The sequence below is a fragment of the Vanrija pseudolonga genome, chromosome 3 (assembly GCF_020906515.1).
Source record: "Vanrija pseudolonga chromosome 3, complete sequence".
NCBI classification, from domain to species: Eukaryota; Fungi; Basidiomycota; class Tremellomycetes; order Trichosporonales; family Trichosporonaceae; genus Vanrija; species Vanrija pseudolonga.
Window position 1 is genome coordinate 2,851,116 of NC_085851.1, and position 17,005 is coordinate 2,868,120.

The window sequence follows — 17,005 nt, forward strand, 5'->3', positions numbered from 1 at the left end:
CGGATCTCGTCGCACAGCTCCACCACAACGTAGTGTTGCTGCGCACGGCAAGGCGTGAGCATGTACCTGTCGCGCGACTTGTGTAAAATCGACGACGCGTGCTGTGTCTGCGGCGACGACGAGAGCACGCGCGCCGAGCAGTCGGGCGAGGCGTAGTTGTATCTGTGGGGCATGGGGAGGGGCTTCGGCTCGGTCCCTCCAGCCGGTGGAGTGTTGGGCCCAGGCGCAGCGGTCGCGCCTAGCGTCGACGAGTTGATCTCTGCAGGAATAGAGGGTGGAGTGTCGACCGTCTTGGGCAGAGCTTCCGAATTGTTGGTGCTGTCTCGCGAGGGGAGAGATGCGCCGCCCTCGTCGACGGTGCCCTCGCCTGGCGCGTCATCTACCGGCTCGCACTCCTCGTCGTATTCATCGTCATCCTCCTCTGCTTCTTTCCGTCGCTTCCACTCCTCGAAGCTCTCGAATTCGTCGTCCTCGGCGTCGGCTGTTGGTTCTGGGGTGGCGTCGTCCACCAGCTGCTCCTGTTGTTGGAGCCGCAGCGCGTCGTCCAGTGCCGCTGGGTCGGACTTGATCCACGGCGGTGGGAGATCAGACTGCATGACCGGTGCTGGACATTGTTCGCGGAACCACCCCCATGGCTCGATGACTGAGATGCCACCGCGCTCATAGGGGTCTGGCGAGCCTCTTGTCCAGCTGTCGTTGTCGACTCCACGGTGCGTGGGCGAGGTAGGGTGGGGTACGAAGGGGTCCGCCGGTGACGCCGATGCCGTTGCAGTGAAGGCTAGTATTAGATGTACTAGATGAAGTGGTAGTGGTGGACTCATTGTGTGTTGCCGTGATGAACGAGTGTGTCGAGTCTGTTGTGGAGAAGTGGAAGAGCTGCGAGGCGAGAGAGATTGCGCCTTGAGTTGTTCGGTCGGCCGGGTCGCCAGTCCGGCCCGCAGCATGGTTGACGGCGTGGAGACCCCAGATCTCCACCTCCCCACCACGAATTTCCAGCACCACTGACATCGCGTTCTTCGCTCTCTATCCATTTCACTACGACATCACCATGCCTCGCAGCCCGCTCACCTACGACGATGGCCCAATGGTCTGGGTACGTCCTATGTTAGTCCACAACGCTCACGCCAGGTCGACTGCGAGATGACGGGGCTGGACGTGGCCAACGACAGGATCATCGAGATCGCAGTCATCATCACTGACGGGCACCTGAACCCCGTCGACGAGGGCATCAGTTACGTGATCAACACGCCGAAGGAGGTGCTGGACAAGTGGGTCGTCATCGTCGTAGCGGCGTCCGAGCCGCGAGCCGGCACTGACCCCCCGCAGCATGAACGAGTGGTGTGTCAACCAGCACGGCAAGTCGGGCCTCACGCAGGCGTGCCTCGACTCGCCCCACTCATACGACGAGGTGACGGCCAAGGTCGTCGAGTACATCCAGCGCTGGATCCCAGAGCGCGGCGCGGGCCTGCTCGCCGGCAGCTCGGTGCACGCCGACATGCGCTTTCTGCTCGTCGGCATGCCAGCCGTCATGGCGCACCTGTCGTACCGCATCGTCGACGTGTCGTCCGTCAAGGTGGGTTGTGTCCTCTGGCATCATCAACCCTGCTCACTCGGCCTCAGGAAATCGCTCGGAGATGGTACCCCGCCCTCGTGCGCAAGGAGAAGGAGAGCCGCGCGGCCGAGTCGTCGCACCGCGCGCTCGATGACATCCGCGCCAGCATCCGCGAGCTGCAGTTCTACCAGGATAACATCTTTGTGCCTATTGAGACTGGGCCCGCGCCCTCCTCTCTGCGGGATACGGAGCTCAAGACGGCCGTCTAGTATAGTAGTATTGTAGCCTACTCGAAGCTCTTGTAGACGACCACGGCGTCGACGTACTCCTCGGCGCCGTTCGGGCCCGTCCTGAGGCGGCCAGCCTTGGGGATGAGGCCGACACGCGAGAAGCCCAGCTTGTCCCACAGCTTGAGGGATGCAACGTTGTCTTGATGGCGTTAGTGCGGGTCGGAATGGAGCAAGATACGTACTGCTGTAGACGAGGTTGAAGACCGACGACTTGTAACCCAGCTTGGGGGCGTACACGAGGAAGCTCTCCGCTAGCCCGTATCCGACCTTTCGTCCGCGCTGGGAGGGGGGGACAATGAAGCCAGCGTTGCAGTTCTGTCACGTCAGTATCGCAAGAGGATGGGTGGGGCGACGACGTACGTGGCTGCTCCGTCCTGGGTAGTTCGGCTTGCTGTGAAGGTTAGCACTGGACAAGCTACACCCATCCAGCCACTATACCTACATGTAGTAGACACCACCGACAACCTCCTCCCATGATCGTCCAGCGCGCGCATCCTCCAGAGTCTTCAACGATGCGACGTCGACCGAAGCGGGCGAGACGATGGCCACGATCGTCGTGGAGTTGAAGAAGTAGGCGACAAACTGCTCCCTCGTCATCTGGTCCTCTTGCGGGTACGTCTTGCCCTCTGTGAATGTTAGTCTCTGCAATGCCTGGCAAGCCTACTCACCCTCAATCTCCTTGTTGAAGATGTCAAACAGGTAGTCGATGAGCTCTTGTGGAGCGTCGGCGCCCTGCACGGGGTGTGTGGTGAGGACAAGGTCGCCGGGAAGCTTGTAGGACAGCACGGGGAGGGGGCCGCCAGAGCCCTGGGGCGCCTTGATTGCTCCGTAAGCGGACATGGTGTTGAGTAGTGGTTTAGTTTGTTCTGGATGAAGATGCAAGAGTTTGAGTGTTCGTTTTATAGTCGGCCGTTGCGTCAGTCGGGCCGAAGTGGAGTGAGGTCACTTTCAGGGTATGGTTTACAACCGGCTGGCCGGACTTGGCCGCAGGCAGTTTTTGCTACACAACCGGCCTACCTCACACGTCAACTGTCTACAAGATTTGCTTCTAGATGATGATATCTGTTCCAGGGTTGGGCTGGATACGTTGGCCTCGGCCTCACTATCGGGCTCGTGGAAACACAATAATCGCGCGAACACTCATACCTCGCGGTCAATCTGGGGCACGCCACCGCGGGACTCGAGCTGACGCTTGAGGGCCTCAAAGTGGTACTCTAGAGCTGGTTTGTCAGCAGCGCGCATGAGCTCCGACTCACCTGAACAAGGCCAAGTGGAGACCAGGCTATCGAGGGACTCGCAGACCATGCCAAGGAGTAACGTGACGTCGGTGTCAAACAGGTGAGGTGCTTGAGCGGCGAGCTTCACCGCGCTATTGGTGTAAGCGTTGTGATACCTTGCGCTGCACTCACGTGTATGCAATCGACAGGTACCACCAAGACCGGCTGGGATCCGGGCCATGATTGGGGCTCCTCGTCGCGGTTGGCTCAGCGGCAGTTAACGCAGCCTCTTGAGTTCGGAACCACCGACGGATTTCGAGGGAGGAGAGGTCACCCAGATGGCCCCGGGTTGCGAAGCCCCATTCCTTGGCTTTCCAGATGTATGCCTGGACGGAGGGGTCGTGGGGAAGCGTCTCGGCCGCTTTCTGAACCACATCGAGTTCCCCTAAAACATCGCGACGGGACTCGGCACTGAGTGAGTGGTTCGTGCCCCGGAACCTGGGAGACACATCAGCCTTGTCCATGTCCCTGTTTCGCACCAGAGACAAATGGCCTGATGGTACAGAGACCAAGGACTCTTCGAGCAGAGGATGGTTTCCGCCGCTTCGCCTTTCATCTTGACCGGGAATAACATGTCAAACTGCTCGTGTCAGCACATGAGGTTGTCTCTCTGTTTGGAATCACCTTTGTTGGATCGGCCGAGATCATATCCAGTGGCGGCTGGCCGGTTAACTGTCTCCATACGCACGCGTTGGCAGCCAATTGACTCAGAGTCCATCGCATCCGAAGAACTTCCTGCTGGCGAATGGACAGTGGCGTGATCTTCTCCGGCTCCACAGACGGCTGGCGCCCTTGAGGGTGATGAAACTTGGAAGGCCGGACGCGAGCCAGGTCGCCCTCGTCCCAAAAGGTGATGCACGCTTGGGCGCATGTGTCCATAAGCCCCATGGCTGCGGCTGCGCGAGCATGGTTCTGGTGGCCATGAGGCTGGAACTCGAATGCGACCAAGAGTAATGCTGCCTGTGCCAGGCCGGGGTCGCGGTATCCTTGCACGAGGTACTGATCGATGGCCTTGCTCGCCTGCTCGGCGTAGTGAAGTGCGCGAAGTTGCCCCTCACGAGTACGGCCATCCTGGATGAACGTGGTGTGGGACAGAATAGCAAGGACCACCGGCGGTCCCAATTGGCGTGAAAAGAAGCCTTCAAAGAAAAGCCCCTGGTAGAAGAAGTTGAACCAAAGGTTGCGATTCTCGAGGCTGCACGTGGTTAGAGGTGAGGTTGCGCTCGACTCACAAAGCTTTGCAGTGCTTGAGAACCGTTTGCTCGTTCATGGACTCGAATACTGCCGCAGACCATGTTCGGTGCACACTTGCAATTGTCGCTCGCGCCTCCGTGTTGGCGCTGCCCGGAGGCCATGGTGCAGTGCCGTGAGAAACGAGGGGATAGCCTCCGGAGGAGGCACCGCGATCGCTGGTGACCCAGTTGTTTTGGTGTTTTCGGTCCATTCGAATCATGGACGGAATTTGCCCTGCCATGAATCTCCGTGGGGCTCTGGGGAGTCTCCCAGACGACAGTCTGTGGAGGAGGGGTGGATTCTCCACGATGCTTCGGGGTTTGAGCCGCCCTTTCCGTTGTCAGTATGACCGACGCGCGTGTGAGAGTCTACACAGGGACTCACCTCCAGGCTCCTTGTCTGGACCTCGCCTCTTTATGAACGAATCGTAGGCGCATTTGAAGCCCTTCTTCTCACAGTTCACGCAACCTGGTCGTTCGCCACTGCACCTGATCTTCCGCGCGCGGCTGGGCGGAGGGTCATCAACTTTTGGCTCCAAAGGAGGAACATGGGTCGGCTTTGGAGGCTCACCAGTGCGTGCATGATATGAAGTTTGGTCGGTCATTCTTCCTCGCGCCGGATAGTGCCGAGTGAAGGGCCAACCTGCTGACCTCGCTTGTGGTCGCGGTGGACATTTGTTGGCTGGTTGTGTCTGTCGTGTTGTCGTGGAAGGGTGAATGTCAAAGAGAGACAAGGGCAAACGTCGAGCTTGAATCCAAAAGGGATGCGAGTGATCAGATGTTCATAAGTACCCTTACCAGACCTGTCGTCTAGTGGACTACCCCTCCCGGTCTGATCACTCAACAGGCCTTCCGTAAAGGACAGCGTGCGCGTCCAAGGCGAGAAGCTGTACACCCCTCGACTACAGCCTCCCTTCGGTCGCCCGCCGCCCGAAGCCCGTCGTATTGACCCCGTCGCAGGCTTCTACGCCCCGACATGCGCCCTCGAGGTGCCCCACCTACTCTATCACGCCCCATGTTGATGAGCGCGCCTCGCCCCTTGTGTTGATTCTCTCCACTTCCAGGTCACTTGCCTGTCGAGGAGCGCGAAGAGGGCACAGAGGGGCGTAGAAAGGCGAGTTAATGGCGACGCCCGAAACGGCTGGGATGATCATGCTCAAGGTCTGGACATTGATGGGATGGGGAGGGAAAGAAGAGCAACTGCGCAAAAGAGAGAGGGAGCTGCATGTGGGACGTGGGAGAGGGGAGGTGGCCAGAGTGGAGGTTTCAGGCACCAGGCACCGCGCGCGCCCTGGACGCGTCTTGCCACCGCCCTCCACTCTGCTTGTCTTCCCCACAGTGACGCGTTGGATTTCTCTTGTCTTGCCACCACCTTCCTCGTCTTCCTTTCTTCACTTTACTCCACCCCCAACTCGCTCATCATCAGCCTCTGTCACCTACCGCCGTCCTCTCACACCCACATGTCAAGCGACGAGATCTTCTCTGTGGAAGCAATACTTGCAAAGTCGCTAGATCGCGCCCGTGGTCCTCACGGCACACTGGAATCTCACTACCTGGTGAGGTGGGAGGGCTACGGCCCCAGTGAAGACACATGGGAACCGCGCTCCAGCCTCTTGGTGGGGGCATCCGAGTCTGTACTAGAGTTTGACCGGATCAGTGAGTTGCTCAATCCATCCACCCTACCACCCTCAAATCTCACCGGCAGCAACGCCCTTCACTCTCCTCGACATGAGGGAACGTCGTCAAGAACCAGAATACCTCGTTCGCTATGGAGTTGCCACCAACGATATCGCCCCCTCGCCTTTGTATCAGAAGATGTGGCAAACAGAGCGTGACCTCAAGAGGTCGCAATCCAAACGCGCCGTCACCGAGGCTATTCGAGAGCTTCGCGAAGCCAAAGGCCTCCCAACCACGCCTACTCGCCTTCCTCCAAGCAAACAGACATTGGCTAAATCGATTTCAGACCCTCCCACCAAAGGTAAGACTCTGTGATTTTACTACACGGTGGGGATGTTATGCTGATTTCGTAGCCGACTTGCGAGGTGCCGTTATTACTGGAGCCCGGAGCTCAACTACCGGCAGGGGAACCCGCGTCTACGAGTACCTCGTGGGCTGGGGCATTAGCAGCCGGAAGCAACCTCAATGGCTCCCCTACGGATACCTCAAGCCCGTCTTCGGCGACAGGGTGGGTCGCGCCATTCACGACTTTCGCCGGCGTGAGGCTCAGTTGCAATCAACTCCTCCGCCTGCAGGTGAGTTTGGGGGGTTATTTGTCCTTGAACTTGTCTGATCATGGCAGAGCCGTTGAGTGAATACGAGCTGCAGCGTCAACGCAACATTGCCGAGAACAGTTCCCTCATGCGCGAGCTGGGGCTGGATGCGGGCAGTGGGTAAGCCATTGCTCCGTTTTGCTCTGTGCTTTCTGCCTGCGGCTGCCCGAACAGTGCATGGTGTGTAGCTGTCAACTGATAGAGTATGCGTGTATGTTGTTGTATCATCGTTGTAGACGTCGTAGAGAGTGGAGGGAGTGGGCTTCGAAAGAAGTCAGGCACGACCGAAAAGGTCACATTGCCACAGTCAAGTGGCATACTATCCCCGCGGGATTTGTGGCACTTTTCCATTCACACGTCATTAAATGCCACAGACCACTCTAGCCAACAATTTTTTGACGTCGTTGGTGGGCGTGAGGCGTTGGGGAGGCGGAGGCAGGCGGGGACTGAGGGGTGTGAGCAAAGTTGGGAGGGGCCTTGAGGACGCATGCAGCACGACAGCACTCGACCAGTAGGAGGGGGCACTTGGAGCAAGCCCGGGTGTCTGCGGCTGGCAGGCGGTCCCTTTCAGAAAATACTTCTCTTCTTACCCATCCCAACTTCACTAAAAGGCAGATCCTTCAGGTCAGTACGAGGTTGTCCAGCCGTCCTGTTCGTGACAACTGACTGTTCGTCTCTATAGCCAACAAAAAAAACTTAGCAAACATGTCCGCCGACGACGTTTTCGAGGGTGCCATCGGCATTGGTATGTGTCGGCTCGAGCCCGTGTGTGTTTGGTTGGGGTGGTACTGACCTCATGCTCTTAGACCTTGGTACCACCTACTCGTGTGTTGGTGTCTGGGCCAACGACCGTGTTGAGGTGAGTGACGGGCGGTGGTCGTGGCGTCGTCGTTGTGTGCGCTGGATGCTAACTTGGAGCGCAGATCATCGCCAACGGTAAATCTTCCGCTTCGTGGGGCTGCGACTTGAGACTAACATTGCTTCAGACCAGGGCAACCGTACCACCCCCTCGTACGTTGCCTTCACCGAGGGCGAGCGTCTCATCGGTGACGGTGAGTAGAGAGAGAGGGGCCGATTGTGGCTCTGTGGCGATCCAAAAGTTTTCTGACCCCGCTTCCAGCCGCCAAGAACCAGTCGGCCATGAACCCCCGCAACACTGTCTTCGACGCCAAGCGCCTTATCGGCCGCCGCTTCGACGACGCCGACGTCAAGAAGGACATCAAGCACTGGCCCTTCACCGTCGTTGACAAGGACGGCTCCCCCTACATTGAGGTCGAGTACCTCAACGAGAAGAAGACCTTCTCGCCCCAGGAGATCTCCGCCATGGTCCTCACCAAGATGAAGGACGTTGCCGAGGCCAAGATCGGCAAGGAGGTCAAGAAGGCCGTCGTTACGTAGGTTGGCTGAATTGTTGCAGCGCTGACATTTAGCGTCCCCGCCTACTTCAACGACTCGCAGCGTCTTGCTACCAAGGACGCCGGTGCCATCGCTGGCCTCGACGTTCTCCGTATCATCAACGAGCCCACCGCCGCCGCCATTGCCTACGGTCTTGACCAGAAGAGCAAGGAGGAGAAGACCGTCCTCATCTTCGACCTCGGAGGTGGAACTTTCGATGTCTCGCTCCTTACCATCACCGGTGGTGTCTTCGCCGTCAAGGCCACCGCTGGTGACACCCACCTTGGTGGTGAGGACTTTGACAACACCCTCCTTGAGCACTTCAAGGCCGAGTTCAAGCGCAAGAACAAGCTCGACATCTCGGAGGACCCCCGTGCTCTCCGTCGTCTCCGTTCGGCCTGTGAGCGTGCCAAGCGCACCCTCTCGTCGGTCACCCAGACCACCGTCGAGGTCGACTCGCTCTTCCAGGGCACCGACTTCTCGTCCAACATCACCCGTGCCCGTTTCGAGGAGATCAACGCCGCCGCCTTCAAGTCGACCGTTGACCCCGTCGAGAAGGTCCTCAAGGACTCGAAGATCCCCGCCGCCAAGGTCGACGACATTGTCCTCGTCGGTGGCTCCACCCGTATCCCCAAGATCCAGTCGCTCGTCTCCGAGTTCTTCGGTGGCCGCCAGCTTAACAAGTCGATCAACCCCGACGAGGCCGTCGCCTACGGTGCCGCCGTCCAGGGTGCCGTCCTCACCGGCCAGGCTTCGGACAAGACTGCCGACCTCCTCCTCCTCGACGTTGCTCCTCTCTCGCTCGGTGTCGCCATGCAGGGGTAAGTTGGGGTGTGGTAAGGTGTGTGGCATTTACTGATCCGACCCTTTCTTCCATTACGTAATCCTCAACTCTGAACTTGGCACCGCCACAACAGTGGTAAGTCTCAACTCCAACACTTCCTCAACCTTCCTTCACCTCCTCTACACGTCTGGGACATCTACTGACGCGAATAAAAAGACTTGTTTGGTGTCGTCGTCCCAAGGAACACAGCCATTCCTACCAACAAGTCGCGCGTTTTCACCACCGTCGAGGACAACCAGACCACTGTGAGTTTTCCTCCCTTTTCTGGCCTTGTGCCTCTCTTCTCTTGTGCGAACGCAGCTGATTACGTAAGGTTACCTTCCCCGTCTACGAGTAAATTAATTTCCGCTGTTCTGGACGTCTGGGAGACTGGGAAGATGTCGAGGAGACGATTCTTGACGAGGAGGACGAGGTTGGGACGAGGTGCCACTTTGGTGGAACGACGGAAGCAAAATTGCTTCCGCCGCACTTCCGCCACAATCGATCCTCCTCCTGCCTCTATGTGTCTCCTCCATCTGCCGTCTCGGTCGTCCTCCTGTATACTTTGCTGACACAACACAGGGGCGAGCGTACCACCTGCAAGGACAACCGTCTTCTCGGCGAGTTCGAGCTCAACGGCATCCCCCCTATGCCCCGTGGCCAGGCCGAGCTCCTCACCACCTTCGAGGTCGACGCCAACGGTATCCTCAAGGTCACCGCTCAGGAGAAGTCGTCGGGCCGCAAGGCTAACATCACTATTTCGAACTCTGTTGGCAAGGTCAGCTAAGAATTCGGCGCGGGGGAACTGAGAGAGAGTATTGCTGACACGGCACAGCTCTCTGCCGACGAGATTGACGCCATGATCAAGGACGCCGAGCAGTTCAAGGCCGCCGACCGTGACTACACTGCCCGCCACGAGGCCAAGTCGGACCTCGAGTCGTACCTCCACACCGTTGAGCAGCAGATCTCGTCGCCCGAGCTCGCTTCCAAGATCAAGCGCGGAGCCAAGGCCGCCATCGAGTCCGAGATCGCGAAGGCTCTCGAGCTCCTCGAGCAGGAGGACGCCACCACCGAGCAGTACAAGAAGTCGTCGCTCCTCCTCAAGCGTTCCATGCAGAAGGCTCTTTCTGGCGGTCGCTAAGCCTTAGCAGGCCTGTATTATTGCTATATGCATTTTTCATGAGGGCAGCTGGTGTGTGGCAGGCCACCGAGCCGGGTCTGTTTGTGAGTTGATCTGTCCCGGCGTGTGCTCTAGGAGGCCACAGGACCACAACGTCAGGATAAACATGCCACAGCCTCGTTCGCTGTGGAAGTCTTGTACGCTGTTGACATGTATCGATCGTCACACTCGACTGGAACTCAGCTGTGCCACTCGCCACACTCTCCGCCTCTCAATTCCTTTTGCTTCCGCCTCCAACGACATCCATCCGTCTCGACGCTCTCACTCCTGCATCGCTACAACCTCCTCCCAACCCACCCCTGGTGCATGCTGCGATCCTCATCAACACAGCGCCTCGTGGTGGGACATCCGTTACCTACCAACTTCCCCTGCCCATTGTGCCGGCTGCCCATTGTGCCCGGCAGTCCGCTGGTAGGGCCTCGATCCCCGACCAGCTCTACGTCACGACAAAGACGTCGTCTTGATGCTGCTGGCCTGCTGGGTTGCCTGGGCACGCTACTGACCGTGCTGATATCAATCACCGGCGACAGGTCCCAGGCATTTCAAGGAACTGCCTCGCTCTCTATCAGCCGATCAACCGCTCGCGATGCGCTGTGCATTGGGGTTATGCAAGGGCCAGGAATCAAAGTCAAGCCTGCTGTACAAGTGCGGCCTCGCAAGCCCTCCCACCACTTGTGCACTCGTGCGGACATCAAAGGGATGAGCTCGGGGCACCATTGATTAAACCGGATCAAGTCACGTGATATACGTCACTGGAACCAGATAATACATTCACCCAGTTGCTCGATTGTCTGTCTTCCTCCACCCGACCCAGCACTCCACCCAGCACGCGCGAACGCGCTCGCGCGCGCACCCGCCCCCCAGTCTTCCCTTTGTCTGGTCATCTATCTCTCTCTCTCTCTCTCTTTCTCCCACTCATCCCACTCATCCGCCCACCCCTTCCTTCCATCAACCTGCCATTGGTTTGGCAACTTGATTCGATCTCGCTCCTCTCTTTCGTCACCGACCACCAGCGCGTGCTTGGTCCTGTCTGCCACCATCATCACCACCATTGTGCTGGACGGCCAAGTCGCCCGTTTCGTCCGTTTGAGTCGTCTTCCTCGCCACCAAGATCAACACTCCCTTCCCCCGCCACTTCCTTTCAGCCATCCACTCCACCACTCCTTCAAGGCGCCCAGTAGGTTCAATTGGCGGCTGCACTTGCTTCCGCTGACAGTGGCCTTCCCCCTCCCTCAGCACGTATCCTCCACCAGTCTCCCAGGCAATCTTGCCTTCCTCGGCACCGAAGGCGGGGTTCTTGCTCCTATCGGCCTTCTGCAAGTCCTTTATCGTTTCATTCAGTGTTGTACGTTGCTGCTCGCCTAGAGTCGTTGGTGCTGATGTCAACAGGTATCCGGTTTTCCACCTGAGCTGCTGTCGACCGGTCCCCTCATCTCCGCCCACTTCGATCAAAATCCACCTCGTATAATGTCTACAATGGACCAGATATACGGGCTCGAGGATGTTCACCTGCATGGCAATGCTCGCGGTGGAGACAGGTATCATCGCGATTGGCTTGAAGCTGTGGGGCACGCGAGACACCACAACCCTCACCTCCCGACTCACGAGCAGACGATGTACGCTACCCTCGACTTCTTTGGTGCTGTCAACCCTCCTCACATTGTTGTTCGTCCCTCCAATGTGAAGGCGACTCTCATCGACCTTCGCCTCGTGGACTTCAAGGCGTGGTCCCAGGAATGCGGCATGCCACCCCCAACGGGCCAAGACGTAAGTTAGGATTCTGTTTGTAGGATAGCAACCCACAACCAACCAGATGTTCGACGATCTTCTCCAATTGCCCCCTGAGGAGAACGACCCGGATCAGCGCCCAGTGCTCCTCGCCAAGGCCCTTATCGACAAGATCGAGAAGCGACGCCGGAAGATCGACTATAATGCGGACCAGGCCACCCTGCTCATCCACGGCTTTTGGGCCTGGTATCACGACCTTCAAGACATTCCAGAGCAACTCAACCTAATCCCTGTTGTCTTCGCTGGTCTCAATCTCCACTACCACACATCTGGCCCCAAGGACGGAGTGCTTCGCTACATTCTCGAACTCTGCCTCCACTACGACGCTGCGCGCACCATTATCTTCCCACCTTGTGTGGCATCGACAAAGGCCAAGATTCCCTTCTCATTCTACAGCTACACTTTCTCCGCAAGCCGGTGCGTGGGCTGCTTCTTTCGCGGCTCGAAGTGCGAATGAACAGCCCGACGCATGAAGCGGCTTCCGGTCGCGTTGCACCAACCACACGTCCAAGTCTCTCAAGTCCAAGGCTCTAAAGTCCAAGTCTCTCAAGTCCAAGTCTCTCAAGTTCAAGTCTCCCAAGTCCAGGTCTCTCAAGTTCAAGTCTCTCAAGTCCAAGTCTCTCGATGGGAGTGGCAGATTTCGTATGCATGTAAATGTCGTGACAAATTCTCTCTACGCACTAACAACGATTGCTGTCGACAAACTGCTGAGTGGTGGTGCATGCACAGTACGACTTACAACCGTCTGAGGCATCACGAGGTTTGGGTGAACCTCCATGCTGGTGTCAACGGTATGTCCATCAACGACTGCTCAGTGCATAACCCACGACCTATCTTCATAGCGACAAAGAACCCCAGTCGTACCTCATCTGGTTGCCTTACATCTACGAGGTGAGTTTCGCATCATCATCGTTGACTGGGTCAGCCAAGGTTTCGGACAACTTATTCACAATATGGCTCGCACTCGAGCTCAAGCACCTCGCTTCACTGGGGCATTCTAGCACCCGCAGGTCAGAGCATGACCTGCTCAACACGTGGAACAACTACAAGGACCTGGGACGCGTTGAGCACCCACGCAATTTCCGCGAACCAGACTTTGAGAGCGGCTGCCAGCAGATCGCTGGCAAGGTCGAAGAGCTTATGAAGGTGAGAGAAGCAAGGCGATTCACGGTTAACGCTAGTTCTTCGACATTGGTGCCGACGAGGTGCTGTGGATGGCCCGCTTCGCCATCTCCCCAGAGCCGGAGGCTCTGCTGAAGGTCTGGAGGCGCGACGGCCTCGACGAGCGCATCGTGGTCAGGGGCGCAGCGACCATCGTCCGCTGGGTGATGGCCGCCGAGCTCGGCTACTTTGCCGACCGGCCGTAAGTTTCCCTTCAATAGTCGTCAACGCTGACCTAGAAGCGCGTGGAACGGCCGGCCGACCGGGGCCACGATGCGCCAGGAGCTGCAGTCTAGGACTGCCAGCTCCGACATGCACGACAGCTGGTTCGCCGTACCCCAAAACCTCAAGGACCTCAAGCAGGGTCAGGGCCAGCTGCCCTACAACCCTGTGGAGGCCCGCATTTACTTTGCCCGTGCCTTGGTCCGTCGCGACGAGGACCACGTCTTGACGGTCAAGGTGCGTTATGATTGCCACTCACGCTGACCATGACAGGCCTTCGAGGACGCCTGCGAGGCGCAAGGCGTCACGTTCGACGAGGGAGCCAGCTTGATTGGCCTTGCTCCCTTCGAGTGGGCCAACCACAACCAGCTCACCGTCGGGTCCCGTCTCGTGATCCACGGCCGTATGTCACCTCGTTGGCGGCTCGCTCTGACTCATCTGCAGTCGCCTGGCTTCGTGCCCGTGGCCGTGGCCAGGGGTCGATGTACACGACTTATGCCAAGTTTGTGTTTTGCGTCGAGCGCAACGCGGGTTGCGAACACATGACGCCAGATGAGACCGAGCGTCTCGAAAAGTAAGCTCTCGACGTGATATAAACGATTGCTAACATCGTAGGCTGGCTCTGGAAGACCCGGTCATCGAGCCCAGGGAGATCCGCCAGGCCTTCCCGAACCACCCCACGGCAAGGACCTGGGAGTACATGCGCCGTCTGAGGTATGAGAGCCCCACAGCGAAAGGGGCTCATACAAGGGGCTCCAGGTCGCGTGAGTGGGACTGCGGCGGAGCGTTACTGACAATCAGGTTTGGCGACCACCTTGGACGATCGCCTTGGTCTGCGCCGCGGTGACGGCAGGATCTTTGGCGTACCAGGAGTGCGTGGAGCGCATCCTTCGACGCCGCTTCACCATTATGGGCCTTCTGGAGGAGGTCGTCGACGTGACTCGGGCTACCCAGAAGGCACGCCTGAGTTTCGACGTTTCCTACGTCAAGAAGGCCGACGAGAGGCGACCAAGGTACTCCTTCGACTCCAAAGCGCAGTCGGAGAAGGCGCTGAAGTTTGGAGGTGCCTTCCACAAGGCGTACTCGAACTGCGGCGCTGTGCCGCCATACCTCCTCGCCACGACGGAGGAGTTCGACGGGATCGTCCAGGGCCCTGCCAACCTGGACTTTTCCATGGCGATGATCGCGGCTTTTGCGTGGTTCGGCGAGCACTACTGCGCCGAGGAGTCCAGGGCGGAGCAGAGCTCCTCGCCCATGCGTTTCATCTTGCCCTTCGGGGTGCTCCAGGGCGACCGCGACACCCCGGTGTCGTCACGACTCCTCGTCCCTCTGTGGATGGTAAGTGTATGGTATGAAGCATGCTGACAGACTTAGGAGGAGGCTGTGGTCGACATGTTCGCGAAGAAGCTGGCTGAGAAGGGCCAGGAGCTGGAGGGGCTCACAGACCGCCAGAAAGTCGAGCGGTTGAACCCCGTCCTCGTCCCCATAGACGAGGCCAGCTGTACACGGTGGAGGTGAACGCGACCCTTCCCCGCCACGGCAAGAACTGCCGCCTGGTTCCTCTGCTCGAGCAGGTCAGTGGCGAGTTCAAGTTTGCGACTAACTATAGCAGATGAACCGCAAACAGAAGCGAAAGTCATGCTGGGACATCAGTCCCGGGCTCGCGACCCACCTGGCGGCCAACCGTTTCAGGTGGTCTACGGTGTGTACCTATCGCGGTCTGGACACAACTGACTTGTTGCAGGCCCACGTACCGAGCAAGAAGCTCGACGGGGCCGATGTCGCCAAGTATTGCCCGCAAGCTGCGCAGGGCCAATAGCCCTGACGAGTCCCGCCATGACAACGCTCTCACACGAGAGCGCGCGCCACGTCCGCCCCCCATTCCCACCACCTACCGGGCGCCCCCCCCACCGCATACGACTCGCACTGTGATCACAATATTGGACTTCTATTGTCGTTGTACTCAAAGCATGTTATAATCTGTACAGCACAATTATCATCACGCTGTCGGTGGTACCGTGACCAGTGCGGAAACTTCATGCAAAGTACGGACGGGGTACAAGTGAGCTGTAATACAATTCGTCACCATGTCGCCTGGGCCTCAAGCTTCCTCCTCGCTGCCGTACTCGTCGTACGAGTCGTACGCGTCGTCGTACACGCCGTCTGGGTCATCGTTACCCAGTCCAGCAATGCCAAAACGGCCTTGCACCGTCTGGGCGCGGTCTAAAGTCAGCCATGTCTCAAAAAGTTGCTTACGGGACTGGAAGCCCTTGACGTGGTGCGTCTCGTACCGGAGACGCCATATGTAGTCCCATGTCCGAGCCGTGGGGTGGCCGGGGAACAACTTACGAATGTGTTCTGGCGACACGACACGCTTTTCGCGGGCCATCCTGTGATGCTGGCACACTGCGATAGCTCAGAACTCGGCTTTGGCTGGTACATTGTCCCAAGCCTCGTACGCTGCGGGCGGAATCTGACGTACATACAATGGAGCATGCAGAGTGCACGGTTCGCTGATCGCTGCGCCCCTTCGTGCCTGGAACCAAATACTGGGGCAAGCCGGCCAGTCCAGTCATCCCGGGCCCAGTCTTGCGTGTCTCGTCTTCCTCGTCTTCCTTGTCTTCCTCCCCCATTCACCCACCCACCCGAACCCCCTCCCCCCTCCGCCCCACGGATATGTATAAAAGTATGCCACTCTTTCGTCCTTTAACTCATCGTCTTCTCTTTCTCCCACTCATCCTCAACTTGGTTGCCACCGGTTGGCAACTCTCATTCGATTTCGCTCTTCACCTTCATCAACATCCTTCGCTTCAAGTAAGGGCCACTGCTCCCACTATTGTTAATGCTAACGCAGCGCACAAACAGTCAGAGCAACTGTCGTTCATAGACGTGTCTTCCTCGCCACCCGTACAACCTCTTCGCCTTCCTTCGTTGTTGTCAAGGCTTCCTTGCACAACTTGTCGTCTGCTCGCCTCCAGTGCGTAGAGGTGTCGTCCATCTTCGGGGCGCCACTGACACTTGCTGCTGTAGGGAGTTCACCACATCCAACATCGTTCTGCACCAAGGCTGGCCTGTCCTTGCCTTCCTCACCTTACTTTACAGAGAATCTGGTAAGTTCCACGACACAGAGCGCAGCGAGGTTCTTGATGTTGACAATGCACGCAGAACCGGTGTGGCTGCCATCCACTTTACTACAATGAACACCTGTCGCCACCAGGCAGCCAGTCGCCCTGAGGTGCCGCCTTTCTTCGTCTGCGTCAGGTACCCCCTCCGAGCGACCCTCTTCGATCTCCGTGTTGCGGACCTGAAGGCGGCTCACCCGTCTATCACTGGCAAGGAGGTGAACATGCTTAGTGGCTCTCCCCCGAATGCTACTAACGCAACCAGGTGTTCGAGGATCTGCTTCAAATTGAGGACGGCAAGGACATAAGCATTGTGGGTCTCCAGAAGACTGTCATCGACGACCTTCACCTCAAGTTCGACAGCAAGCTCGAGTCAATGACTCCCGACGAGGCTGCCATGGTTATCCACTCTTTCTGGGCGTGGAGCCTGCCCGAGGACAATGTTCCCGCCCAGCTCAAGTTCGACCACGACCTTCCGAAGGACGGTCACCTTCGCTACATTCTCGAGGTGATCTTCCACTACGACAAGGCCCGCACCACACACTCTATGGTTTGCGATGGCTCGAGGAACGGCACCATTCCTTTCTCGTTCTACAACTCGACCTTCTCCCAGGAGAAGTGTGTGGGATGCTTCATGCGTGGCTCGGCGTGAGACACGCGGTACGACCCAAGACCATGGCTCAGGGAAGATGC

General features: G+C 58.2%; 8 protein-coding genes across 8 annotated transcripts; 5 read left to right on the forward strand and 3 right to left on the reverse strand.

The window, feature by feature from the left end:
* Positions 1-1,035: 1,035 nt before the first annotated feature.
* Positions 1,036-1,821, forward strand: REX2 (Oligoribonuclease, mitochondrial; the record flags this gene model as incomplete). The annotated part of the gene is made up of 4 exons (XM_062771208.1): positions 1,036-1,093; positions 1,129-1,268; positions 1,327-1,573; positions 1,621-1,821. The coding sequence occupies exons 1-4, from the start codon at positions 1,049-1,051 to the stop codon at positions 1,819-1,821; spliced, it is 633 nt and encodes a 210-aa protein (XP_062627192.1). The 5' UTR covers positions 1,036-1,048.
* Positions 1,479-2,719, reverse strand: ppr1 (L-azetidine-2-carboxylic acid acetyltransferase). Its single transcript, XM_062771209.1, has 6 exons — positions 2,511-2,719; positions 2,285-2,468; positions 2,203-2,233; positions 2,025-2,157; positions 1,621-1,981; positions 1,479-1,573 (listed from the first exon to the last, which is right to left on the reverse strand). The coding sequence occupies exons 1-5, from the start codon at positions 2,680-2,682 to the stop codon at positions 1,839-1,841; spliced, it is 663 nt and encodes a 220-aa protein (XP_062627193.1). The 5' UTR covers positions 2,683-2,719; the 3' UTR covers positions 1,479-1,573; positions 1,621-1,838.
* Positions 2,720-2,888: 169 nt separating this feature from the next.
* On the reverse strand, positions 2,889-5,527 carry LOC62_03G004693 (uncharacterized protein). The gene is made up of 8 exons (XM_062771210.1): positions 4,923-5,527; positions 4,737-4,858; positions 4,352-4,682; positions 3,744-4,314; positions 3,599-3,699; positions 3,252-3,557; positions 3,099-3,211; positions 2,889-3,062 (listed from the first exon to the last, which is right to left on the reverse strand). Exons 1-8 carry the CDS (start codon positions 5,024-5,026, stop codon positions 2,983-2,985), a joined length of 1,728 nt encoding a protein of 575 aa, XP_062627194.1. The 5' UTR covers positions 5,027-5,527; the 3' UTR covers positions 2,889-2,982.
* Positions 5,528-5,735: 208 nt separating this feature from the next.
* LOC62_03G004694 (uncharacterized protein) lies at positions 5,736-6,745 on the forward strand (the record flags this gene model as incomplete). The annotated part of the gene is made up of 4 exons (XM_062771211.1): positions 5,736-6,007; positions 6,057-6,329; positions 6,382-6,603; positions 6,651-6,745. Exons 1-4 carry the CDS (start codon positions 5,812-5,814, stop codon positions 6,743-6,745), a joined length of 786 nt encoding a protein of 261 aa, XP_062627195.1. The 5' UTR covers positions 5,736-5,811.
* A 446-nt stretch (positions 6,746-7,191) lies between these two features.
* SSB1 (Ribosome-associated molecular chaperone SSB1) lies at positions 7,192-9,980 on the forward strand (the record flags this gene model as incomplete). Its single annotated transcript, XM_062771212.1, has 12 exons — positions 7,192-7,245; positions 7,304-7,366; positions 7,428-7,480; positions 7,545-7,557; positions 7,608-7,673; positions 7,742-8,015; positions 8,052-8,837; positions 8,934-8,935; positions 9,017-9,105; positions 9,174-9,193; positions 9,422-9,617; positions 9,675-9,980. The coding sequence occupies exons 2-12, from the start codon at positions 7,327-7,329 to the stop codon at positions 9,978-9,980; spliced, it is 1,845 nt and encodes a 614-aa protein (XP_062627196.1). The 5' UTR covers positions 7,192-7,245; positions 7,304-7,326.
* Positions 9,981-10,605: 625 nt separating this feature from the next.
* On the forward strand, positions 10,606-14,708 carry LOC62_03G004696 (uncharacterized protein; the record flags this gene model as incomplete). Its single annotated transcript, XM_062771213.1, has 13 exons — positions 10,606-10,664; positions 11,256-11,364; positions 11,409-11,786; positions 11,833-12,224; positions 12,283-12,457; positions 12,666-12,953; positions 12,989-13,170; positions 13,211-13,427; positions 13,464-13,593; positions 13,635-13,764; positions 13,806-13,954; positions 14,044-14,528; positions 14,565-14,708. 13 exons carry the CDS (start codon positions 10,606-10,608, stop codon positions 14,706-14,708), a joined length of 2,838 nt encoding a protein of 945 aa, XP_062627197.1.
* A 583-nt stretch (positions 14,709-15,291) lies between these two features.
* On the reverse strand, positions 15,292-15,579 carry LOC62_03G004697 (uncharacterized protein; the record flags this gene model as incomplete). The annotated part of the gene is made up of 1 exon (XM_062771214.1): positions 15,292-15,579. The coding sequence occupies one exon, from the start codon at positions 15,577-15,579 to the stop codon at positions 15,292-15,294; it is 288 nt and encodes a 95-aa protein (XP_062627198.1).
* Positions 15,580-15,929: 350 nt separating this feature from the next.
* On the forward strand, positions 15,930-16,964 carry LOC62_03G004698 (uncharacterized protein; the record flags this gene model as incomplete). Its single annotated transcript, XM_062771215.1, has 5 exons — positions 15,930-16,004; positions 16,056-16,167; positions 16,221-16,300; positions 16,356-16,530; positions 16,578-16,964. Exons 4-5 carry the CDS (start codon positions 16,387-16,389, stop codon positions 16,962-16,964), a joined length of 531 nt encoding a protein of 176 aa, XP_062627199.1. The 5' UTR covers positions 15,930-16,004; positions 16,056-16,167; positions 16,221-16,300; positions 16,356-16,386.
* Between the last annotated feature and the right edge of the window lie 41 nt (positions 16,965-17,005).

What these genes read in the sequence shown, in the direction of transcription:
- ppr1 (XM_062771209.1), bottom strand. Translation starts at nt 2,682, where the DNA reads ATGTCCGCTTACGGAGCAATCAAGGCGCCCCAGGGCTCTGGCGGCCCC. An exon ending in CTTCAACAAGGAGATTGAGG is followed by an intron (nt 2,469 to 2,510) that starts GTGAGTAGGCTT and finishes TAACATTCACAG; the next exon opens with AGGGCAAGACGTACCCGCAA. An exon ending in CTTCAACCTCGTCTACAGCA is followed by an intron (nt 1,982 to 2,024) that starts GTACGTATCTTG and finishes AACGCCATCAAG; the next exon opens with ACAACGTTGCATCCCTCAAG.
- LOC62_03G004693 (XM_062771210.1), bottom strand. Translation starts at nt 5,026, where the DNA reads ATGTCCACCGCGACCACAAGCGAGGTCAGCAGGTTGGCCCTTCACTCG. An exon ending in TCTCGGCCGATCCAACAAAG is followed by an intron (nt 3,700 to 3,743) that starts GTGATTCCAAAC and finishes TGACACGAGCAG; the next exon opens with TTTGACATGTTATTCCCGGT. An exon ending in TACCTGTCGATTGCATACAC is followed by an intron (nt 3,212 to 3,251) that starts GTGAGTGCAGCG and finishes TTACACCAATAG; the next exon opens with CGCGGTGAAGCTCGCCGCTC.